Source organism: Hippocampus bargibanti, linkage group LG02 (assembly GCF_051943395.1).
Source record: "Hippocampus bargibanti isolate YZ-2025 linkage group LG02, ASM5194339v1, whole genome shotgun sequence".
Classification (NCBI taxonomy): Eukaryota; Metazoa; Chordata; class Actinopteri; order Syngnathiformes; family Syngnathidae; genus Hippocampus; species Hippocampus bargibanti.
Window position 1 is genome coordinate 3,835,524 of NC_142735.1, and position 26,800 is coordinate 3,862,323.

The following is a 26,800-nucleotide window of genomic DNA, read 5'->3' on the forward strand; positions in this document are numbered from 1 at the left end:
GCCCCATCGCCGGTGAGCTATTTTTAGAAATGGCCGGCAGTCTATTCATGTTTACTCACCTTTGAGGTGAACCTCCTGCCTGTCGACGTCACATTGGTGACCTCTTCAAAGTATAAACTCCCAAATAATAATAATAATGTATTTATAAGCGCCTTTCAAAACTCTAAAGGAGACTTTACAGTCACAGGATAAGTTTTTCTGGGTGTGGGTAAGCAGCGGCGCCCACACGCGCCAACTCAACCCGGAAGTGGAAGTGTAGACCACAAAAGCAAATATAAAATGGGTAATCGGCAAAATAACATTGAAATAAAGTAAAACTACTCGCAATTTGAGCTCCAATATAATATGGTCATCAGCATAATAATAATGTTCAAATAATGTAAAACTCACCTTACCTTAAAATGGGCATCCCTTTTCCTTCATTTCTAAACGCTAGCTAGCGAACTGTTTTAGCTTTCGTTGTACAAAATGGAGGATTACTGGGATTGAAAAAATGCACATTGAGAGTGTCAAAATGAAAGCTATGACCGATGCAATACAGGACAGTACTGTACAGTGCAGAGATGGCCCTGTTCCATTCTTTTGCCAGTAACGATTATGTGTGAAAATTGGAACATGTCAATAGTTTATTGCTGGGGGGGATCCTTCAATAACTAATATGTATAAGTTATAGTACACTATACAATAATGATGAAAACAAAAAATGTTAATCGACAAAAAAAAACCTGTCAGAGTTCATTGTGCCATCTTGTGCCGCAGTCTCTTGTCTGTGTAAAGCAAATGTAGAACAAAAACTTCATAGTCAGGACCAGAATGATAAACACTTCTTTTTATTTATCTGGCAAAATAACAAAAAGGGAATCGTTTGGAGTCCAAGCCAGGAAATACAAAAATATAGGTGAACTTATTTATTTCCTCTCTTTCTCCAAATTGACCCCCTCTGCCCCCCAAAAAATATTTCTTTGGACCAACAAATAATGTGGACTATATACTATAAGATATCTTTTACACACCGGTGTAAATTTAGCTTCAGGCTCATCATGCAACATCCCACGACACGGTGAATTGGTCGCGGGTGTAGCAATGTCCTCCCGTGTGGAAAATCATTCCACGAAGGCCTTCCCAATTTATTCATTCGGTACAACTCTGGAGAAAGTGGCGGCACTTTTTTCTATTTCTAATAATGCTATTTGGGTGAGTGGAATGAACATTTGTTAGTTTTATTACTTATATGATTCCAAAATGTGCATACAAACGTTATGTGAAAGAATGATTGAATAAAACGTTTTGAGTATATTTTGGGACAGATTTAAATTCTTTTTAATTCAGATAGCCGATTTATTAAATTCAGCTAAGTCATATTTAACTATCAAGTACATTTGTAATGATTTTTTTTTGATTGGTTTATTTTGGCGCGGGGTGGGTTGACGGGACACTATTTTGGAACTATTTTCATACCGCAACAATATATTTCCAGTTAACATTTGTCAAAGTGGTCCTATATGAAGAGAGCGTGCGTGTGTTGATGTGGCACTTGGTGTAAAAAGTTTGAAATACACTGCTTTAGAGCATTTATTTGCGGAAAGTGAAAAAAAAAAAACCAGTGTTTCTTTGGTCTCTTAATTTTTCTCCAGAGCTGCATTTTCAACACACCAATTCATCACCCAATTCACCCAAAAAAAATCAACTCCTTTTTTTCCCACAAGTCTCTTTCTAGCATGGGGAGAGTCCCCAACAGGAAGTGAAGCGCTACTCCTGAAGCGTAGCCACACGCTTGGACGGAGGCACCAGGTGTTGCGGGAGCGTAGCGGGCAACTCGTGACCTTCCAGCTTGACTTTGATCAGGTGGTTAGCCAGGGCGAACTCTTCGTTGTCAAGGAGGCCATCTTCGTCCACGTCGGCGAGCTTCCAGATCTTTCCCAGCACCGTGTTGGGCAGCTTGGACTTGAGCATCTCCTTCTTGGCGATGGCGCCCGACACTTTGCCGTTGGTGGGCGACAGCATGTAGAAAATCTCGTCGTACGAGGGCTTGTCGCGGTTCACCACCCATTCCAGGTCGTCGATGCCCTCGCCGGCCCCCTCGCCGTAACCGTGACCGAAAGGCCCGCTCCTGGTTCCCTCAAAGGCGCCGCCCTTGACGGAGTTGCTGGGCAACGCTGCTTCCTCCTGGCGCACCAAAGACATGAGGCGGGAGATGTCGTTGGCCAGCATCAGGTCCACAGCTTCCAGCAGCTTTGGCTTCATGGTAGGAAACCTTGAAAAGTCATGAGCGGTGAGGAGCTCCTGGGGGAGGGGGACAGAAAACAGGAATTGGAGATAGAAATAGATCGGTCTTCCAGTGGCAGAGCGCGGGCAGGATTTCCTGACAAACCAGGAAAAATAAATCGGGCCCATATCCTGGAGGGAATGTCGGGAAAGAGGTTTAAACGAAGCTGGGTGCGCACACAGTCAACCCCCACAACAATATTAATTCATACTTTTTTTTTTAACTCATTCACTGCCAGACGATGTGCAAAAATGTGTCCACTCCATTGCCAAGGTTTTTGTCATTTTCACTCAAATTGCAGTACCCACAGAATATTGACTTTTAGCACTACATAAACATTCAATGCAGCGTAAGAAATTTTAGACTCTCTTCTTTCAACAGAAAAAAAAGGTCATTCCTAAGTTATATGGGTCTGGAGTTATATGAACTTGAAACGAGGGCGGCTGTCCATAATACAATGCAATACATACATATTGGTTTATATAGCGCTTTAACAACAGCTGAAGCTGGAACATCGCACTAACATGGAAAAAAAGGGAAATGTTGCCCCTTTAAAGGACAACCGACGTCTCCGGACAAGTTGTGTCCATAATTTGTAAAATGGCTTCAAATGACTTCTACTAAGCGTATTTTACAAAGATTCCATCGCATATAGCTATATTTTACGTTTTAAGACTGGCGCTGAATATTCCGGAAGTCTTGTTTTTGAGTTGGTGACGAGTCCTCACGTTACGTCACTGAAGGAACGCCCCTGACCGAAAAAAGGACAGGACATCGCAGTCTTTCCATCACGTCAATGCATTTTGCTGTACTTGTTTGGTCTGAAAACTTCATGTTGGACCAAAAACAGGCAGAAAAGGGCGACAAAGCTCCGTGTAAGGACAGCCGCCCCTATTTCAAGCTCATATAACTCCAGACCCATATAATTTAGGAATTAACTCTTTTCTCAAGTGCACTCGCACTATAAAATCTGGAAGCACCCATTTTTGTCCTCATTTTGTGGGTGTCAGAATCAAAAGTCAGAATCAGAAAGCCTTTAATAGTCCCACAATGTGGACATTTGCTCCTAGTTTTAAAATGACGTTTGATGTGAAAATGTGTCGTGCGAAGAAAATACACGTGCTGAGTGCATATGCTTGGGATCATATTGAGCTTGTCCTTACCTGCATTTTAGCAAGGTTGGGGAAATCTCCAGGTGAGATCTGGTACTCCTTCTCCACCTTCAAGTAGATCTCGCCCAAGTTGGCAATCAGCTCTTTCTTCTTCAACTCCTTTCCAAACACACTCGGCATTTCCTTCCTCAACGTGCAGATGATGTACGCGTGCACCTGAAGGACGTATGAGAGGTCACATAATTCAGTAAGTTTCCCACTTCGCGGTTAACATTTCCAACTACAGTGATACCTTGGCTTACAAACTTAATTGGTTCCCAGACAGGGTGTGTAAGGAGAAAAGTGTGTATCCCAAAAATTAATTTCCCATCGGAAACCATTAAAATAAGAATAATCCGTTCCCAGGTCCCCATCAAACATAATTTTCTACTTTCTAATTTTCTAAGCCTTAAAACTACCCAAAATATACCTTATTTTATGTATAATAAATGTGCTATGGTATTATCATTAAAGAAATAAACTGGACTCATGCTGTGCTGGATGTCATGCATATTAGCATATTTATCAATAAAGCTGACTCTGATTTATACACCGTAAAATATGGTAATCTCAATTTGAGTAGTGTTTCATAACTTGAGCAAGGTGGAATTTGATTGTGTTGTTGATGTTTTTTTTATTTCCTGAAAATTGGACGTTAAGGAGATTTAAGCAATCTACCAGACAGTGATGGGCAAAAACCGAGAGACCCCGTGGACATAACAGTTTAGCAGCTAGTTTCTATTGTGCATCGGCATGAAATGATTTTGGAAGCATTAACCTTTGCGAGGCGCGCTCGCTTGATGAGGTCGTTGAGTTTTCGTAAAGCGGCATTGCGGGGCAAGGATTGGATGTCCAAGAAGAGGTCCTGTTCCTCGGCCTCAAACAACTTCCTGTTATCCGGCACCAGCAAGGGCTGGGCCCAAAATGAGCCGATATACACGCGCACCACCTGGAGGGAAACAAACAACATTGACATATTCAGCATATTTGCACCCACATGATTGACGCTGATGACACAGTGATGTGGGTGGAAAGAATAAACAGATGGCAAAGGTGCATTTGAGAAATGGAAGCAGCCACAATGAGATAGTGTGAAAACAGAAAAAGGACGGCGGGACGCTTCAAGTCCTTCAAACGTGCATTGTTGCGGGCGGCAAAGTCAGTGAATAATTGTCCATGTGAACCTTGGCTTCCTCTGGATCCATTTATGACTTTAGCCAAAGTTCAAACATTCACTAAGCTATGAGGCAGGGATAAAAATATTTACATTAAAAAAATCAATTCAAATAACTTGTGTGGCCCTAAATGCTTTGTTACATTTCCATTAAAAAAATGAATCAATTACAGTCTGCCATGAAAATAAAATTCAAATCACTCTTTTTCAGAGAGCGATTGACATTCCAATGACCTTGACAGCAAGCACAAAGGATCTTTGAACCTCTATTATTTCAGAAACTACCGGTTCTTTGCAAGATATATATTGTTAGAAAGGCTTCCGAATCTGCATAATAATAATACATTTAATTTACAAGCGCCTTTCTGAACACTGAAGGAAGCTTTAGAATTAAAAGAACAATACACAAAACAATAAAACCATAAATAAAATGATAAATAATAAAATAGCTAATTAAACTGGACTATGAATGCAATTTTAAACAGATGGGTTTTGAGGTGGGATAGGAAAGTAGGAAGGGAGTCAATATGTCGGATGTTGGGTGGAAGTGAGTTCCAGAGTTTGGGAGCAGAGCGGCTGAAAGCTCTGCACCCCATCGTGGTGAGACGGGTAGAGGGCACATAGATGTGGAGGGAGGATGAGGGTCTGGAGTTAATGCATCCATGAGTCAATGTACACTCAGTGAATATTTGAGCCACGGATACTTGGGTCTGTATAAGCTCTCAGTTGTACAGGAGTGGTCCATCGATGAAAAGGTTTCTTCAGCCGTCATCTGTACTTCTTTGAAGGTGTCGGACGTTTCGCTTTTTATCCAAGATGCTTCTTCAGCGAACTAAAGTCTTACTGGTAGTTTTGGCCCTATATATATATCCCTACTGTCCAGACATGGCGGTGCCGGACTCTGCTATTATAGGTCCCTGCTCTCAGGTTGGGGGGAGCAGAGGATTACTCGTTGCAGCTCCACTGATTGTTCCTATTGTCCTGACTAACGACTGGCCTGATTGCCCTATTTGCTCTGGTATCACCTCATCAGCATTACTAATCCTATGTTGCATAAGCAGGCTGTTGTACGAACGATCCAAATTGAACCTCCCACCACCAAATCGGTTGAGTGAAGAATTTAGCTGTTTTATGAAAATCACTTCTTTTACCCCCCTTTCAAACCATCTATGTTCTTTCGCTAAGATTTTAACCTCATTGTCGCCAAATGAGTGGTTGCTAGCTTTTAAGTGCATATGTACCGCCGATTGAGGCCCTCTAGTATTATCCCTGCGATGTTGATAGTCTTTTTTTGAGAATTTTCTTTAGTCTCCCCAATATTGCTCTTTACAATTTTCATTCTTACAATGTCTTGAATACATGCAATTTGTTTAGTCTCCCCAATGCAGTACATTGGGGAGACTAAACAAATAACGGATAATACAGGGCTGCAGAAGGAGGAGAAGATACCAACATGTCCTCCCATCCGTCATTCTGGGGAACGTGGGATTGCTTCCGAACCAAGATGAACGAGCTAGCGGCGCTGACGCAATATCAGATGGAGTCCCGTGAAACCAGGTTGCTGCTCCTCACATAAAAATGGTGATCACTCTGGACATACACACGGCGAGTTGGAGGGCTTCCAACTCATATGTGCGGACAGGAATGCAGGAGCCGTAAGAAGAATGAAGGGGGAATTGCTGTGTTTGTGAACGACGAATGGTGCAATCCTGGGCACATCATATTCAAAGAGAAACTCTGCACTCGGGACACTGAACATTTTTTGAGATACCCGCAAAAATGTTTGTATGTACCGTTGTTCGTAACGCGAATGGTCATAAGTCTGGGAGCGTCTGTACTGCAAGTTTCAATGAAAGCGAAATCAGCTTGATGATTTGGCCATGTTACAAACCTTTTCACAAAAGGCCCGACGTACAACTACAAACAACGGTCTGTGAGATACTAGAGTCACGTATACCTCTGGCGTGTTGATGATTTTTCCCAAGGACCACATGAGTGCCCCGTAGACCCTCATGAGCTGCTGGGTACTGATCTGGTCGGCCTTGTTGAGGACCACACGCATTTTGTCCTCGTGGTTCTTGAGTGCGCGGATCACTTCGGAGAATTCATCGGAGATGTCCAGCTTGTGGGCATCGAACAAGAGGATGATGCGGTCCACACGCTCAGCAAACCACTCCAACACGGCGGCAAAGTCGTACCCTGCAGGCAATAGCGATACATAGGTAGCACTGAGGAATTCACTTGCATGCACATGTTGACTTGCGTGACCTACAAAGTGTGTGTACGACAATTCCTTAAACATTTTCACACAAACGGCGAGTACATCGCTCTGGGAATGTGTTTTCACATCCACTTCTCTGAAGGAACTAATACCGGAAGATCGGACTTTTTGACATTTATTAATCCTTCCTGAAATTCATTACCTCAAAATGAGAGGTCATACTTTCTTCCTCAAGGCATTTTCAAGAATTTCTCAGGCCGCCCACACCCAGTTATGAATTACATACAGTACCATATTTACCAAAAAGGCTTGAATGTTTTTCAAAAGATGACCCTACGTCTTATACGCAGGTGTGCCTTATTGTAGGTCTTGCAACTACTGTCAGCAGACACGACTCCATTTCATGTGTAGAAGAAGTTGTGCATGCCTTTACTGTAGCGCCTTATAATGCGGTGTGCCTCATACAGTAAAGTCTCGTTATATCGATATCGGATATATCGATAGTCCCGGTTATATCGATAATATTTCTATGCACGCACGAAAATTACATGCAAACAGGGTCGGATATATCGATAGTCCCGGTTATATCGATATTTTTTCGGACTCCCTTGAATATCGATATAACGAGACTTTACTGTATTAGGAAAACTTTTAGATATTTCTAAAAGTACATGTTTATATATTCTATTTGGAAAACCTTTTTCATTCATTGAAGGTGCGCCTTATAGTCCGGTGCGCCTTATATATGGAAACGATTTGGAAATACACCATTCATTGAGGGTGCACCTTATACACCGGAATATACGGGGTTCAATATTGTATATCTTAATGGTAAACCATATTAGGATAAAGTTTTGATCACCCAATTTCAGTTTCTACATTTAACCCAGAAAATGTCAGATGAAAAAAAGGCTTGCGGGAACATTGCGACCCCTCAAACATTTCTCAGTTCCAATTTGTGTTACATTTCTGTTATTTGCGATTTTCTCCTATTTAACGTGTGTTCTTGTAGAGTTCAAATAGCATAGGACTGATTAAGTCAACCAGCATAGGACTGATTAAGTCGAACCCGGGAGGCTGTACTGAACCCTACCTTTCTACATCAGCACACAGTGGGAATTAAAGATGTCATTTTTACGTGTAAAGATGGAAATATGCGACTCAATTCTGTGTATTTATTTAATTAGTGACATTCAGTGGATTATCTATCTATCTATCTATCTATCTATCCATCTATCCATCCAACCACTGGCTATTAGCTAGCTAGCTTTTCTCCCTATTTGAGTTATTCTGGGTTGTTGGCTATCTATTAGCTATCTACAAGTTGGCTAGCTAGCTTTCTGTCTATTGCCTTCCGGGTTGAGTGAACGCTGGCACCCACAGAAAAACTTCATCCTGTGACTGTAAAGTGACCTTGAGAGTTTTGAAAGGCACTTATAAATGAAATGTATTATTATTATTATTATTATTATTATGAAACAATGGATTTGATTTGAGGCATATTATCAGCCATCTTGTCCAGTTCATCTCGTTGGAGCACCGTTTGCAATCAGCAGCGCAGATCTGCTGCACACGCATTCCTTCCCAGCCTTTGTCTGCGGAGTTTGTGCACATAAAGAGAGTGTGGCACAATAAAAGGCGGAGGGAAAGAAGAATGAGATAAGAGGGGAGATTAAAGTGCCAAAAAAGCCAGCACCGCTAAGTGAGGGTAAGTGAAAGTAAGCTGCAATTTTCCTGTGTATGGCTGGCAAGTAGGAGACAGCAGAGGACATTTTGCTCATTCTCTCTTCCTTCTATTTTTTCCCCCCCAACACGTGTTAGGAAAAGCAGGAGTGAGAGACAGCTGCTGTAAGGCTCACTTATAGCCTGTGTAGACAACTGCAGCTCTCGCAATGTACGTCGACAGCGCACAGGGATGCAAGCGAGACACATGCCGCCACACCTTATAGGGAAAGAGTGAGGGCGCTCTCGTAAGTGAGACATTCAAGGGTGTGTAGGGGTGGGACAGTTTTCAAATACAGTGAGACCTCAACTTACAAAAACCTTATCTTACAAACTTTTCATCTTACAAACTTCAAATTTCAGAAAATTAAACCTTATAATAAGCACTATTTTCATAATACACACCCACCACGTCTGGCGGAGTGATATTCGGCGGAAGCACACGACCGAACAGCACCAGAGGTTAAGTTACCAACAGTCCTTATGGAAGGTGACTCTCCTTCCATAAGCCATCAACAACCATCAAAAAGGTAAATAAAACTTTATTTTACAGCACAGTTTATTTCTTTAATTACAGTCCTCATGTAATGTGCCTCTCTTTCCAAACAGCAATTCTGTTTGACCTTCGACCTCCAACGCCATTCCATCAAGACCATCACAAATGCAAATAAAGTGACTTTATGATACAATGCGGTGTATTTCATTCATTGCAATACAATAGCACATTTATTATACATAGAATAAGGTATGTTGTGTGTAGTTTTAAGGCTTATTTAGTTGAAAAGTATATTTTATGGAACCCCGGGAACGGATTATTCCCATTTTAATGGTTTCCTATGGGATTTTTTTTTTTAGATACACACTTTTCGCCTTACACACTCTGTCTGGGAACCAATTAAGTTTGTAAGTTGAGGTCTCACTGTATACTGTAATGGAAAGTCGATTTGATAACTCATTCACTGCCATTTCCAAATGTATTCTGGTTTTGGCTTTTCTTGCCCGGGGGGTGCCAATAAAGTGCTGGCCAGGCCTCTGGCAATGTTTTTCCCTTCCACAAGGGGGCAGCATGATAGAGATTAGACAGAATAAGAAGTTATAGTTAAAAGTTTCATGCTGTTATATGCTTAGTCAACATGTGTGACTCGAAGACACAATTGAAGCACAGACAAACCTGGGGTCAATCTGAGGTCAACAGACACAGCAAATTAAACTGTCATCTTCATCTAGGAGATCCGCCCTTGGACAGAATTTAGGACTTGGGAGTGTCCGATCGAACATCTCTGACACAGCATTACCCTTTTCTCCATGCTAGCGCTTCGTTACAGCTTCAGCTGTTGTTAAAGCGCTATATAAATCAATATGTATGTATTGCATCGTATTTTGGACAGCCACCCTCATTTCAAGCTCATATAACTCCAGACCCATATAATTTAGGAATTAACTCATTTTTTTCTGATGAAAGAAGAGATTCTAAGCTTTCTTATGCTCTACCACAACACATACACAACTGTACCGACCTCCAATAATTCAAATCCGTGCTTAAAATTGACCTATTCCGCAATGCTTTTAAAACATTTTTGTCTCTTTTACCCATGCTTCCTTTTGCTCATTTAGATTGTTTTTTTATGTCAATTATGTCTGCTTGTCTTCAGGTGTACCTTTTATTTAATTTTTAGCTTTTGTAAAGTGTCTTTGAGTGTGATGTAAAGCACTTTCAAATACAATGTATTATTATTAATTACCATTATTATTATTATGTCGTCCTAAAACTTAATATTCTGTGGGTCTTGGATTTCGAGTGACAATGACAAAAACCCTGGCATTGGAGTGGACACAGTTTTTGCACATCGTCTGGCAGTGAAAGGGTTGACGGACAGAACATTGTGTCCAATGTGCCGTCAACATTTATTTGCTCCAGATTTTTATGTATTTCGCAGCGAAACAGCAGGCCCACGTGACGGCCATGATGGAATTGGCGACTTTCCCCATCAAGGAAACCATTTTTGTTCTTATCCTGTGTGTAAAGTGTCCTTGAGAGTTTTGACATGAATGAAATGTATTATTATTAATAAGGCAAACGCATTGAAATCGTCATCAAAGTCCATTCAGACTCACATTGTGAACGTCACAAATGCCCTTTGACATTAATTTCAATTGACAGCAGGTGGCAATGATGCGTAAAATGTCAGCCTCCTTGAATGTTGTAAAATGGGTGTCTGACACTGTTGAATTTTTCCACAAACGCAATATTAAATAGAATATTTCGTGTCGTTTTGACGGGGGATATAAGGCCAAAGTTACCAGCACCACTTTAGTTCGCTGACGAAGCTTTTCAGATGAGGAGCGAAACGTCCAACACGTTCAAAGAAGTACAGATGACGGCTGAAGAAACCTTTTCACCGATGGACCACTCCTGTACGACTGAGCGTTTACACAGACCTTTGGACACACTTCAGCTGTCATCCTGAACATATTACTAAACTACTAAATAAGTTATGAAATCAATTTCACATTTTCAGCTCTGTGAATCACAACAGCAATGTCGCTAACTAATTTCATCACTTAACGATTCAGCAAATAATACTGAACATCATATATTTTTTGAACTACACCCAAAAGAGTGTTATACGCTGAGTTTTGTGCTTGAACGTGTTTTTAATCTTTTCATTGAGCCAGTCACAGGACGCCTTGTTGGACTAAAATTCTTCTGTTTAAAGCCTTTTGAGTCCAGGAAACATTCCACCCGGCAACTGTCACTTTGATCGAGCTCCATGTAAAAATATATTTGTAAAATACATTCCACATTTCACCTAAATAACAAGGTGCCAATTCTCCATTTAAGGGCACTAAAATGACCTCATAATAATGGAAAAATATATTTGCAAAATATACCGCACATTTCACCTCAATAACAACAACAATGCCAATTCTCCATTTAAAAGGCACCACAATGACCTTATAATAATCGGCGACAATGTGGCGACATAGTGATGGTATGAAAGTTTGCCGGATATCTGCATAGAATGTTTAAAGTCTATACGCACTTGTTTGTATATGATACAGTCGACTACGGTATTCTATCGATGTTTATACACAAACAGACAGGACAGACTGGTGTGCGTTTATTAGTGTACAGTACAATCAACAGGTGCAGGGTGGAGAAATTAAAAGGTGTCTCTTAGTCGAATCAAGGTCACGTGAATACCGTATTTTCCGGTGTATAAGGCGCACGGGAGTATAAGCCGCACCCCCAACGAATGGCGCATTTTCAAATTGTTTCCAAATATACACCGCTCCGGAGTGTAAGGCGCACCTTTAATGAATGAAAAAGGTTTTCCAAATATAATATACAAATGGATAATCTTATTTCCAAATATAAGGCACACCACATTATAAGGCGCTACAGTAAAGGTACAACTTCTGTGGAGGGAAATGAAGTCGGTGATTGGTGACAGTCGTTGCGAGACCTGTTGTGGCTCAATATTACTTCACCTATAAGGTGCACCTGCGTATAAGGAGCAGGGTCATCTTTTGAAGAAAATTAAGGTTTTCGGGTATACCTTATACACCTGAAGATACGTTAGTCTCACTAGCCTAACGCGACATTATGACTGAATGCAAGATGAATATCTCTGTGGAATAAAAAATAACGTATTTTCCAGTGTATGAGCAGTGTTTGAAATAACGTCTGCCTGGAGGCCCGGGGCGTACAACTTTTACGTCGGGCGTACAACCTTCACGTCTCGGCCCGGTTGGCCGACAACTTCTTCAAGAAAAAAAAAAAAAAAAAACAAACAAAGATTATTTTCAAATCAAACTTTTGTTTAATTCAATAAAGCAAAAGCTACAAGCAAACCTCTACAAGCCACATGGACTCCTGTTTCTAAGCTTTCAAGTACACTTTTTAGTCACGGTATAATCCGAAGCACAAAAGAGGCAAAAGAGCCAATCAGAAGCCTATTTCGTGCTTCGGACTTAACCGTGACTGAAAAGTGTACTTGAGAGTTTTGAAAGCCGCTTAGAAGGAGGAAGCCACGTGGCTTTGAGCAGACAACGCAACGCAAACATTGCATTGTGCACCATGATGACAACTGGAGAAAAAATCTTCAGCAAGGTGTATTTACCATAAAATAAGCAAGGAAGCATTTGTGGTAGGTACTTCCTTATTTAAAAAAAAATCATTTATACTTCGCAACAATGTTTTTTTTTTTTTTTGCAATTAGTCATCTTATTGTGTTTCAAGGTGTGAAAAATGGGGCAGGCAACTTTATGGCCGGGCAGGCAACTTTTCAGAGTTGTCTGCCCGGGTGTCCGCTAACTTTTTGTGATGAGTTTCAGACACTGGTATAAGGCGCACCCAGAAACCTTCATTTTCTTGAAAAAAATGACCCTGCACCTTATACGCAGGTGCGATTTATATGTGTAGTAAGGTGCAGGGTTATCTGTTGAAGAATATCAAGGCTTTTTGTTCTGCCTTCTACACCGGAAGATACATTAGTCTCACTAGCCTAATGCTACAATATGACCGTGTGTAATGTGTAATGTATAAGGCGCACCGGAATATAAGGCACACCTTCAATGAATGAAAAATGTTTTTTAAATATAATATATAAAGAAAACATTTTCCAAATATAAGGCAAACCACATTATAAGGCGCTACAGTAGAGACTGGGGTTACGCACTAGTTTTACAGGGGGAAATGGAGTCTGTGACAGTAGTTGCGAGACCTGTTGTGGCTCAATATTACTTCACATATAAGGCACACCTGCATATAAGGGTCATCTTTTGACGAAAATTAAGGCTTTTGGGTCCGGTGTATACGGCGCACCCAAAAGCCTTAATTTTCTTGCAAGGATGACCCTTCACCATATACGCAGGTGCGCCCTTATATGTGAAGTGCGGTACAGGGTCACCTTTTGAAGAAAACCAAGGCTTTGGGGTGAGCGTCAGACACCAGAAAATACGGTAATCAAGACTAAACCTAAACCAGTTCTCTTGGTCATAAGATTTTGTTTCCGTTTGTTTGGATAACCCCTTTAAATGTCTCTTTACTGAACTTCTCGATTCACTCCAGCTGCTGATTTTATTTTATTTTTTTACTAGGCTGTGTGTCATGGGAATACTAGATTCAATGAAAAACAGATTGCATAGCAGCATACTGAGCCTTGCACACGGCGTTGCTGGCCTGGTGGAAACTCACTTAGAATTCTTCATTTTACACGATTTCCTTAATGACAAAAGCCTCCGATTACAATGCGTGCACTTCCTCTTGTCACGTGCAGAAAAAAGGAAGATGTTTTTGAGAGTCACTTTGAGTCACATGAAAATTGTGTCTTACTTCTGAAGTGAAAGTGAGCTGTGTGAATCGTGACTAAAACGGATGCACGGCATTTCCGCCTGTAGTGGTCGAGAGGAACTATTTACTAGAGTTATGAAAGGCGCTTACAAATTAATTTAATTTATTATTATTATTATTATTATAATTATTATTATTAATCTCATTCAGTGCCATTCCCGAATTTATTCGGGAACTGAAAATATGATGTAGAGCGCCATTGCGGAATTTGTTTGAGTTTTGTTTTTTCTTGCTGGGATGCCGATAAAGAGCTGGCCAGACCTCTGGCAATGTTTTTCCCTTCCATAGGGGGCAGTATTTCCCTTTTCCCATGTTAGTGTTTTGTTCCAGCTTCAGCTGTCGTTAAAGCGCTATATAAAGCAATATGTATGTATTGCATTGCATTGTATTTTGCGAAAGCCACCCTAAGTTCTAGCTCAAATAACTTCAGAACCATATCATTTAGGAATTTAGGACCTTCGAGCAGATGTCTGGCACCGCCACCTCTGTCCATTAGGGTTATATATAAGGCCAGAGTTACCAGCACAACTTTAGTTCGCTGACGAAGCTCTTCGGATGAGGAACGAAATTTCCGACACCTTCAAAGAAGTACAGATGACGGCTGAAGAAACCTTTTCATCAATTTGTAGTGTATTGGATTACATGTAGGTTGAATATAATTTGTAAATCATTGTATTCTGTATTTATTTATGTTTACCTCAATGCCCCAACTTCATTGGAATTGGGCTTTTACTGTAATTTTGATTATTCTGTTGGGTTATTCATGCACACATGTATTGCTACATGTTTTAGAGTATATGTGTCAGGTAAGGCGTGGTGTGAGTTGGCGAGACCTCGACTGATTCTCTGCTTCTCTCCTGACAGGATTCCGGGAGTATCAATGATGCTGATGCTCTCCAGGACCGGGTTGGGCAACTGGGCACACATGAACCTGTGATTGTGGAATAAAAAGGGGAGCATCAAGTAAACCATAAAAGAGCATGTGGCAGGATGGAAAATAGGGAGGCGGCGGGGGGAGGAAAAAAAGAACCGTGTGTACATAAGTTGAAAAGTAAATAGACAAGAATGGAGCTTTAAATAACTCGTTTTAAAACTCGAACATGTGAGGAACACCTGTTAAGGCTGTTTTAAACGGCAAATAGACAAGGTAACACCAATGCAGTTGGGATAGCACTTTAACATGAAGAGAATAGAGATTATTTATACAGTATGTTGTCTATTTGATTAGCTACACAGGTGTTTATGTTTATGTTTAACCACCGGTCCCAATCAAAAAAGAAGATTGAATGACTGTCTGTGTCTTTGTGTCATCATATTTTATTTTATTTTTTTACTTCAAGATGGCGCCGTGAGAGTGGCTGCCTTTACAGCAGCTCCTGTATTTTTTTTTTTCTACGCCTTCCTTTCCTTTCCTCTTTCTTCCAGAACTTTGCTGCTGTGAAATGTAAATGTCTCCACTGCAAGATGAATAAAGGATAATGTTTATGTTTCATCAAATAATGATATGTTAACACGTGGACTGAGTATGTAACATATGCTCAGACATTACAATATGATATACAGCTTTTTTTTCCAAAAATGGCATTGTTTACATTGTGATGTCATTTGGAACTTGATTCGGTGCTCAGCCCTAGCACAGAACGCAAATGTCAGGGCAGCCTGGATCTTAAAGGACAACCGACACCATTTTTTTGTTTCCCCACTGACATCAGAAAAACGTTTTATAGCATCTAAAATACCCAAAACACGCAGGCTGATATTTTTAGTCAAATGAAAAACGCCAATAAAAATGACTTAAAGTGTCCCAAAACTACTTTAAAATGACCACAGAAAGTTTCAGAAGATCGCGCCCCCTTGTTCGTGACGTCATGCCAAGACGTCTTGCCTTGCTCGAGAATCAAAACAATGTCTTTAGATTTCGAGAAGATGCTTTCTTGTTACTCATCCAGTTATGAATATGATTTGAATAGTTCTGAAGAGGAAAGCATAAATGTTTGCAATTGATTAAATAAGTCCTTCTGTGTCATTTTGAGCCGTCTGGACTGCAATGTAGCGTCCCAGAAAATGCACAAGATGGCGCCCAAGCTCCATTGGAAATGGGCTGATTGGTCTGCTGGGAATTTGTGTCAGCTAGTATCAAATAGTAGTCTTGGTGCAACACACAACAATTCGCCATCGTGTTATTTATGTATTCAACACGATGTTTTCAGACCAAACTTCTTCTTTTCCTTTCGCCACAGTGAATCGGTTTCCTCCATCTTCAGAGGTTAGATTCGCATGTTTGTAAAGTACCCAAAATGCATTGTGTGTCGCTTTCTCGGTCAGTGACGATACCTACCGTGACGTCACGGTAGGTATCGTCACCAACTCAAAAACAGGACTTCCTGAATATTCAGCGCGAGTCTTATATAGCTATATGGGGTGGAATCTTCGTAAAATACGCTCAGTAGAAGTCATTTGAAGTGATTTTTCAAATTATGGACACAACTTGTCCAGAGGCATCGGTTGTCCTTTAAGAGAAGTTCTTGTTTGTTAGGTTTCTTTCAAACTGAAGCAACGCTCAAAACAAGAGTTCAGAGCCAGTGGGTCATGAGACTGGGGAAGCCTTGCTTTTACTTTCATCCTGAAACCACACAAAGGCATGCGCACACAACCGCACCACAAAGACTAACAAGAACTCTTGTTAGTCTTTGTGGTGCGATTGTAGCACACAATGAAAATAGGAAAACCCAAGGAGGAATGAAAACCAGAGTATGTAACATATGCACATTATAATACGATGTACAGTACACTGTTTGGTTTAGATAAGAAACATGCAAGGATTTTTCCGCCCATCTGTCATAGCTGTCGGCATGCTTTGGAATTTTGGCTAAGGGCTTTATTTTTCGTCAATACCAATAGTTTCCACTCAGAGTCCGTCTGAGGGAAACAAGGAGAGCGAAAAAAAAAGCAGGGGTGAAGTGGAATTCAACAAACTGAAAGGTGCAGGGTCCCTACAACTAACTATGTGAGCTCAATCACACTTCAATTATGTATCAAGTGGGTGCAAGAACACTCAGCCGCACATTTTTGTTAAACTAACACCTAATGGGTAACAGAAGGTGAGGTTCTTGGCCTTTAACCTTTCACTATGAATAATACAGAATGATTGTGCTCGCCTCTTGACTGGTACTCTGATAGAGAATAGACAGAATAGAAGTTATCATATTTATAAGTTTCAAGGTAAATTTGCCGCCGAACACAAGGCCCACAATGGAAGCACAGAAAACCTGAGGTCAATCTGAGGTGAACAGACACAGCCTGTTAAACAGTCATCTTCATGTAGGAGATCTGGCCTTGGACTAATTTAGGACTTGGTAAACTCCTTCACTTGAAGAGGTCATTAGCCAGGTTACAAATCTATCAGTTCATGGAAAGGACAACTAATTAAAATGCTGCTGCTCCCTTCTTGACTGGTACTCGTAAGAGGGAACACACAACTCCTACTCTGGCATCCCTTCACTGGCTCCCTATATATTTTAGAGTTCTTTTTAAGGTCTTGTTATTTGTCTTCAAATGGCTTCGCTCGTCCTTACCTCGCCAAGCTCATCCACCTCTACACACCTTCCCAACACCTCAGGTCTGCTGACCAGACATTATTCGATTGCCAAAAACTAAACGGAGACTCAGAGGGGCTCGAAACAAGTTTGGAGACTGCCGGCTTGAGGTACAGGACAAAGATTAGTCTCACTTTTCTGGGATGACCTCCTTTCGAATCAAATTTTCTGCGGGTGCGCAAGCAACCTCACATTTACTAGTATCTACAGGAGCCATGGTGCGGATTAGTGTTTTTATTGTACAGCTTTGTTTGAGGTTGCACTTGCGTCAGATTCAGGAAAAGTGCAGAGTCAGTGTCCTGGAATTAAATGCCAAGGGAAGGACAGGACGAAGTGGGACCAATGCAGAACTTGCACTGCGCTGACTCAGCTTTTACTGATAGCCACATGCAATTGGGGCCCGGGCCTGACTAGGGAGTGAAAGAAATTGATGCCTTTGTGTGAACGTAGGGGAGACAATTAACAACCTTTGACGAAATGAGTCGACAGGCCGCACAGGGTTCGAAAGAAAAAAAAAAGACACCCGTTGCTACCTTTGGAGTTTGAAGATGTGAAGATCATATGACCAACTTGTGTATCTTTTCTTTATGAATAACTGCTTCTACCAAAGGTGAGCTTGCTAGTTAAAGAGTAATCTGAAGCATAAATTACAACTTTTAATGACCTAAATCCTTAAATAAGCACCAAATCCCAATTTCTTAACCTGTATTAGCATCCTATGATAGAATTATTGCATTAGCATCCCTGCAAACTTCTTAAACCAGAAAAGCCTAGTAATACGCGGGGGTCCAGGTGACTGCGCTGTCTTCATTTCCGCTAGTTATATATTTTTTTATCATTTCAAATAATGTACGGCCTACTAAAACTTTTATACGGGAATTGTAATCATTTATACAAGCAGCTATTAGCCGAGGTTGACAGGCATGAAACACAAACTCGTGTCATTTTCACCTGTTCTTGAGCGAAGTCTAACTCCTGGAAATGCTTGAGAGTATTCCTCACAAAACAACTATAGTTTTCTTTTACTTTACACACTTTTTGTTGTATTTTTCTCCAGCAGATGCCATTACACGACAATGATAAAAACAACACTAACTCTTGAGTCTCGATTCCAGGAATGAGCTGTTCATCTGATCAATTCATCTCAAGGAATCTAACAGCTAGCACTGTGACGATCGCCTGTTCTCGTGTTTGGAATTAACATTGAGTACAGTACTTACTATTTTGACCATTTCTTATTTATTGTTTTTATTGGAAACCGTCATTTTCATGATTAACCCGTAACCCGGAATGGGATAATGAAAACTGTAGTTTCTACGGCAAAACCGGAGTACTGTAGTTGGCTGGCCAAACCACCAACCGACATTCACAGCAAATTCTGTGTTACACATTGTTGCCAAACGGCACAAGAAAGATGCAAATTCCATCCAACGCAAACAACAGTTTGGTGACACTGCAGGACAGCGTCCAAAAGGGTGACAAACGATGCACAGATGGACAATGGGCCAAGTTTACACAATCTTATCTGGTTTCCTTTCACATCTTCAATACACTTAGATAGAGTAATTGTCGATACTACAGTGAAGTCCGGCACCGGCGTTCTTTTTAAAGGCCTTATCTCAAATGTGTTGTTTTGTTTTTGTGAGCTTGACTGATGCTGTTTGGCAGAGTGTGGAAGAAAGGGCAAACAATTTTGCTAAATTGCAGGAAATGACTGCAATGGAAAGTGGAAATGGTGTCATTGGATTGCTGTTGCCTGTCCTGATACGTCAACAACGATTGAGTACAGTATTAGTTCTGCTTGATATTTCACTGTTAAAGTAATCATTAAATAAAACTCAACAAAGAATAATATTCACAAATTAGGAACTTTCAATTCATTGTCAGAATCAGAATCAGAATCAGAATCATCTTTATTGCCAAGCATGTAGGACACACAAGGAATTTGTTTCCGGTAGAACACGCTGCACTAGTATCGTTGTCAAAAAAACTGCTAAGTGGCACTATACAGTTCCATTTTGGCTACTGTTGTATAGCTATTCTGTATATACTGTACAGGAATGAGAAATGTAGCATAGATACTCAGAACTGTTCATAAAGGGAGGGCAGCCAAAGCCTGATTTAAGATCAGAGTTGAACTAAATCTTCGACAAGTCAACTGTACTATGGCATTTAAGAGAACTAAAATACGGCTATGGATGAGACCAGCAGTTCGCTTTGCTATCCTTCACGATTCATATTGCCCCGAGTCATAAAACATTCCACAGTGGAATCACAGGCTTGACAGCAAGAATCAAGGACGGTGGCGTGGAAGTGAAGCTTCATTTTCACTCCAAAATGGTTCGTCAAATAATGCACAAAAGCTGTGCGCTAATAAGAATTTAATTCATGTCTTTTTCAAAACACACAGTGACACCACAGCACAAAAATAATCTGTATGTAGCTGATAGAGAATAGACAGAATAGAAGTTATCATATTTGAAAGTTTCATGCTGTTATATGCTTAATTGGCTGAACACAAGGCCCACAATGGAAGCACAGAAAATCCACGGTCAATCTAAGGTGAACAGACACAGCCTATTAAACTGTCATCTTCATGAAGGAAATCTGGCCTTGGAATAATTTACGATTTGGTAATCTCCTTCACAGGAAGAGGTCATTAGCCAGGTTACAAATCTATCAGTTAATGGAAAGGACAACCAATTAAAATGTCTGTGTTCTGTTATTTTGTGGATGTTGGTGCTTGGGACGTCCACGGGCGCGGTATTTAAATCAAGAATGTTTTACTAATGTATCACTTAAATTTCTCATCGATTACTTAAATTTGTATATACTATCAATAAATAGCTTGACAGAGGGCTGCAGAAGTTGGTCATCGGTCATGAATGGCTACGTCAACCTGCCGGCAGTAAAAGACAATCTTCCTGTGTTCACAGTGTCCGACCGAACATCTCTGACAATAGCACAAAGCAGCCTAAACCTGTACTGTGCTGAAAAATACGGACCGGAATGATATTGACTGTGTTCTGTGTAAAATCTGTTGCGAGTGAAAAAAATTCTCAATTGAGTAATTTTTAACGACCCTTGTGTAGCCAAGGGCTGATTACCGGTTTGATGGGTTACCAGAATTTAAAAAAATATATATACTCAACAACCATAAAACCGGTCTGTCTCAACTAATGAGCTTTTTTTTTTCTTGAGGGGACTCGAAAAGTAGGCAAGGTTCCATTGTTGCTTTATGATTTCACTCAGCAAGCCGTCTCACTGAAGAGAATTGCAGCTTTATTTTTTTTTCTCCTTAAAGTGATACCTTGGCTTGCGAACTTAATTGGTTCCCAGACAGAGTGTGTGAGGCGAAAAGTGTGTAGCCCAAAAATTAATTTCCCATAGGAAATGATTAAAATGAGAATAATCCGTTCCCAAGTCCCCATAAAACATACGTTTCTACTTTCTAATTTTCTAAACCTTTAAACTGCACAAAATATACCGATTTCTAATTTTCTAAGCCTTAGAACTACACAAAATATATCTTATTTTATGTATAATAAATGTGCTATGGTAGTATAATTAAAGAAATAAACTGTATTGTGCAATAAAGTCGTTTTATTTACCTTTGTGATGGTCGTTGATGGCTTGATGGAATGGAGTGGCGGGTTTCATTAGCATTAAACACTTGATGAAGAACATAGCCTTCTTTCACCATCTTGAGGAATGATCCCTTGGAGGTGCTTTCTCTGCGATAATTTCACCTAGTTCCTCATCAATTGTGGTCTGTTTAGCTGGGTAGATAGCTTTTTGCATCAAGTGTACAGATGGCATGTGCAGGTTATTTGTGGAGCCTGATTGATGGGATATTTTAATCTTGCAGTCTACACTCTGCCTTTGAACTATCAAAGTTGAAATGAGTCCAAATTTCACTGTTTTCTATCCATTTTCATTCTCTCTGTCGTCTGACTGTCTCTTTAATGTTTAACCCCCACCCGGCTGTGTTCTTGACCAATCACGTGGCTTTAACCGAAGACTGGGGGCCGGGAATAGAGGACAAAAAAAGTCGGGAGCCATTTCCTTGTTAGGAGTACGGGCTCGTTCGCGACCGACACATCACGCTTTGTGGCGCTGCGTCTGTATTCCGAAAAATAGTTTGTATGCCAAGGTAAAATTTTCATAAATTTAACGTTCGTAAACCGAAAGGTTCGTAAGCCAAGGGGTTCGTAAACCAAGGTATCACTGTATCTGCATATTGGAGAGTGGAGGGACGAGCAGTTGCATACAGGTGTGAGGAAGGAGGATCATACGCAGTTGCCATTTGCTACGCCGATTCATGTGCAGTGTAATAATAATAATAATAATCATCATCATCCAATAACAAAATTATGATAACAATAGTAAAATGAACTTGGTAGCAGTGAGTACTAGATTGCCCCAAGGACCACATCAGCAGTCAAAATATTTCTTCTAAAAATAGTTCACAAGGGACGAGACACTGTGGCTTACTAAGAATTAAGAGAGAAGGTAGTTCACATTTTTGTCTTCACTTTAACTTCACTAATGTTTCTGAAAGGACAACCGACGTCTCCGAACAAGTTGTGTCCATAATGTGTAAAATGGCTTCCAATGACTTCTACTGAGCGTATTTTAATATGATTCCACCACATATAGCTATATTTTACGTTTTAAGACTCGCTCTGAATATTCAGGAAGTCTTGTTTTTGAGTTGGTGACGAGTCCGTACGTGACGTCATCAAAGGACCGCCCCCTGACCGAAAAAAGACACATTGTAGCAGTCCTTCCATCACATCAATGTATGTTGCTGTACATGTTTGGTCTGAGAACCGTGTTGCACTCAAAAGCCGCCAGAAGAGGGGATCCAAGCTCCATATAAGGAATTTGTCAGCCTGTGGAAGCGGAGGTGGCCACTGGAGGTCGCCATTTTGTGCCTCTTTTTTTTGGGTGAGAGATTTTCCCCCAATGTTGCCTCAAAATGGCACATATAATTCTTTAATCGATTGCAAACATGTATGCTTTCCTCTTCAGAACTATTTGAATCATATTCATAACTGGATGTGTAACAAGAAAGCATATTCTCCGAATCTGAAGCCATTGTTTGGATTCTCCAGCAATGCAAGACGTGACGTCACGAACTAGGGGCGGGACTTTCTGAAAATGCCCAATTCGCAGCTCATTTTTTTGCAGATTTTGGACACTGTCATTTTTATTGGTGTTTTGCATTTGACTAAAAATATCATACTGCGTGTTTTGGGTATTTTAGATGCTATAAAACGTTTTTCTGATGTCAGTTAAAAAACAAAAAAGTGACGTCGGTTGTCCTTTAATGTTCCAAATATTCTGTATTGACACAAAAATAAAATTGTCTTCAATGGGGCGGGAAAACTGTTCTTTGTGGTTTCTTTAAATGACATCTTAGAGGTGTGGTTTAAATACCCTGATACCCTATTTTTTTGCTTGTGGCTATATTGAGAAAGGCCCAACAGAGGATGTACTTCCTGAGGCTGCTGAAGAAGCATAGGCTGCCACAGGAGGTGCTACGACAGTTCTCCACGGCAGTCATCGAATCAATCCTGTGACTTCAACTGGCAGTTAGGACGGCGGGGAAAAAAAATCATTGGCACTGTCCTACCCACTCTCGAGGACTTGCACATTGCAAGAACCAAGATAATGGCACAGAAAATCCTCTACTGGACCCTCCACACCATGCCCACCACCTTTTCCAGTGACTCTCCTCAGGCAGGCGCTATCGACACTGAACAGCTTCTTCCCTCTAGCCATTAACTCATTAAAAAGACCCCCAAATCTAACTGTTTCGTGACTCTTTGAAACAGCATCCCGCTATCGTCATTGTACCTCCAGTTCTGTACTCACCTGAACCACTATCACTAATCACCAGCACTAGATACTTTGAGGTGATCAAGGTCACTTACATTAAGTCAAGCATTTCATACTTATTTGTCATGTCTTTGTTTATGATGATACTAGTGCACTGTGTTCTACCACAAACAAATTCCTTGTGTGTTCTACTTACTGCATTTTCTGCACAATGAGGCACACCTAAAAGAAAATATATTTTTTTTCCAAAAGCTGACCATGCGCCTCATAATGCGGCGCGCCTTATGTATGGAAAATGTTTTAAAAGATGTCATTCATTAGAGGTGCCCCTTATAATGCGGTGCACCTTATGTATGGATTTTTTTTATATGTCATTTGTTGAAGGTGTGCCTTATATTCCAGAAAATACGGTACTGGGCCAATAAACTTGATACTGATTCTGACAGTCTAATATCAGAATTATTGGCAAGTAGGTAGGACACACAAGGAATTTGTCTCCAGTGGAACATGCTGTACTAGTATAATCAGAAATAAATTGCAAAGAGACACTATACAGTTATATTTGGGTTACTGTTTAGAGAGTTAATGGGAAGAAACTGTTTAAATGTCTGCTGAATTTAGTGTGCATAGATCAGTAGCGCCTGCCATAGGGGAGTCGCTCGAAAAGGTGGTGGGCAGGGTGTGGAGGGTCCATTAGGATTTTCTTTTTCCGTGACCTTGTTTCAATTCTTGCAGTGTGCAAGACCTCGTGAGTGGGTAGGGCAGTGCCAATGATTTGTTCCGCCGTCCTAACTGTCTGTTAAAACCTATGTTTATTCCTATATAAAAGAGGGTACGACGGGATAACAACGTCATTGTCTAACATGAAGAGGGGAAAATACAACAAATAACGTTGGAATCTATACATTAGTTGAAAAAAGCAATCCTACCGAAACAAATAAAGCCTGTTCATTACACAACAACTGATCTGAATATGTCTGGCTTGATTGTTCCAGCAAAGTTTGATGGGGCCTAAGGTGGGTGGGACGGACAGGGCTCCATCCATTGTCTACGGGAAGTCGTCATCTAAACGAACTGCTTTTACACATATACACAACAAATCCACATAACACAGGGTGGAGTAATATGTTGGAATGTGTAAATATACTCGCTGCCGACACACCACATGTGGTGCTGTCTGTTTCTCCTATAGTAAAAAAAACAACAACAAATAAATATAATCCCTTTAAGTCCGCACAGTAGGGTAATAAGGAGCTCAGTATCTTCCTCAAGTACACATTGACTGGAATTTTCAACTTGTCTTGTTCCTCAACCGGATATTAACAGTGGATATATAAAGTCAACACCCCCCCTTTCAAAAGCAGGACTTTTTTGAGGTCGTACAAAATGAAACCTGGATACATATATACACAATTGTGTATTTTTATTGATTTATACATATAAATCTTCTTCTTTTCCTTTCGGCTTTTCCCTTCAAGGGGTCGCCACAGCAAATCAGTGTCCTCCATCTTTAGAGGTTTGATCCGTATGTTTGTTTTGGCCAAACTTTTACGTCGGATGCCCTTCCTGACACAACCCTCTGTATTTATCCGGGCTTGGGACCGGCACAAGAAGACATATGTCCCTTTGTGGCTACAGAACAAGCAACTCGCTCAGTAAAAGGCTCCCCTGCATATAACTGGGACTGTTCTTTTGGACATTTGCGTCAAACATATCATTTGGAATTATGATCAAAAAGGTCAACCTGAACCACGACATAGTTTCTATGTGTTTAAGATTTCGTTTTAGTCTGATGAAACCAAGGTACTAGAGATTCAATTGAGTTTGAGACTTTTTTGAATCAATGTGACTAAAAGGACCATGTGTCTGGATGAATACGCTTTGACTCACCACCTGAGTCAGTCTTGCTTAAAACACGTTACAATGTCAGCTAATGACATGTGTGAAACTTTAACCTGAGACAATGTCATTGCACAAGACCTCTTCACAGTGGCACAATAAGGGAGGTGGCTTCCCTTGTTGCATGTGATAAGAATCTATGGTCACCGGTAAGAACCAGAAGCCGACAAGTCTGTTTGAGGTCAAAGGACCACTTGAAGAATGTGTCAATGCCTGTTACAGGCGTTCACAAGGTATGTGGTTAGAGTGGACAGAATGACAGCTGATAATTATCTGAAAAGTGGAAGGAAAATGACTCAAATGCAGAAACTTGTATTCATCTCCGCTACAACGAACCTATTCCAACTGACTTTGGTGAGAAAATGGGTAACCTGGACACTAATAACAACTCACACACACACATTTACCGGTCGATCTTTAACTAATCTGAGATGTATGTTTTATTTCGCATCAGAAGAGAATATGCAAACTCCAAACAGGAAAGCCAGAGCTGATGTATGGACAAAAAACTCTGAGGCAGAAGCGTTAAACGATTGCCACAAAGGAGTCTCATTTTGGGGAAATGATGAAAGTAGAATATTCACCTAAACGTGGCGTGTGTGTTAGCTACAACCGTGTGTAGTTTTCGTTTATATTTTACACCCCAATCTTGAGGGATAAGAGTATTTATCGGACATTTATTATTTTATATTCGATTATTTTTCGAAATGTATGAGTAGGTTAATACCTGTTCAGGAAGGCATTTCCAAAGGCGTTGAGTTTACGGAAGGGCTTCCTCGGGTCGACGACCAGTGCGTTCCCCGGTATCACCCCTTCCCGGTCCCCGTGCATCACCGCGATGAACGAGTCCGTGGTCGGTTCGGGCCCTATCCGCATGCCGGGGAAGTCCTGCTCAATGAGGTGGCGAATGAAAGTGGTTTTGCCGGTGGAATACTGTCCCACCAGCAGCACCATGGGCTTGTTGTCGAAGTCGGCATCTTCGAGAGCAGGAGAGTGGAAGTCGTGGAATCGATACGTGTCCTCCAGAGGGAATAGTTTGGTCCGGTAAAGCTGTTGTAGCCCGTCCGCCACGTTCTGAAACAGCTCGGGGTGCTTTTTCGATGTCTTCCCAAACATGGTGTATTAACTTTATTGACACAGCTGTGTCAGAATCCCCCTTCGCCGTAAACCCGGTGTAATGGTGCAGCTTTCTCGAAGCGTCTCGCGGGGTAAGGGGTCCGTCGGAATGAAGCAATGGCTGGGTGAGGTCTGGCAAGTTTTTGTCCCCACCCCTCCACCGCGCTAGCAAGCCATATAGCGCGACGGCGTTGCTACGAATATGATATTATACATTTTAATGTTAAAGAAGTATTTTTAATTTAAAAAAATATCAAATTTAACATTATGACGTTTTATTAGTATGATTTAGCTGATTGTTACTTTTAATAAGGACAACAATTTGACTTTTGTGACGTTTACGTCACCTGACATTGTACGGCAAGCACAATGGCCCAGAATAGCAAGCAGAATGGTTGCGTTCCAATCATAGTATGTTGTAAATATAGTAAACCGTTGCTACTTCATTTATCGGT

General features: G+C 40.8%; 1 protein-coding gene across 1 annotated transcript; it reads right to left on the reverse strand.

The window, feature by feature from the left end:
* Positions 1-809: 809 nt before the first annotated feature.
* ehd1a (EH domain containing 1a) lies at positions 810-26,475 on the reverse strand. Its single transcript, XM_089020999.1, has 6 exons — positions 25,957-26,475; positions 14,724-14,821; positions 6,549-6,790; positions 4,196-4,366; positions 3,430-3,594; positions 810-2,283 (listed from the first exon to the last, which is right to left on the reverse strand). The coding sequence occupies exons 1-6, from the start codon at positions 26,343-26,345 to the stop codon at positions 1,750-1,752; spliced, it is 1,599 nt and encodes a 532-aa protein (XP_088877125.1). The 5' UTR covers positions 26,346-26,475; the 3' UTR covers positions 810-1,749.
* Between the last annotated feature and the right edge of the window lie 325 nt (positions 26,476-26,800).

Excerpts from the sequence above, each read along its gene's own strand:
- ehd1a (XM_089020999.1), bottom strand. The coding sequence starts at position 26,345 with ATGTTTGGGAAGACATCGAAAAAGCACCCCGAGCTGTTTCAGAACGTG. Across the intron at positions 6,791-14,723 it reads GAAGCAGAGAATCAGTCGAG|GGTACGACTTTGCCGCCGTG; the intron begins GTCTCGCCAACT and ends TATTGCCTGCAG. Across the intron at positions 3,595-4,195 it reads AGCGAGCGCGCCTCGCAAAG|GTGCACGCGTACATCATCTG; the intron begins GTTAATGCTTCC and ends TACGTCCTTCAG.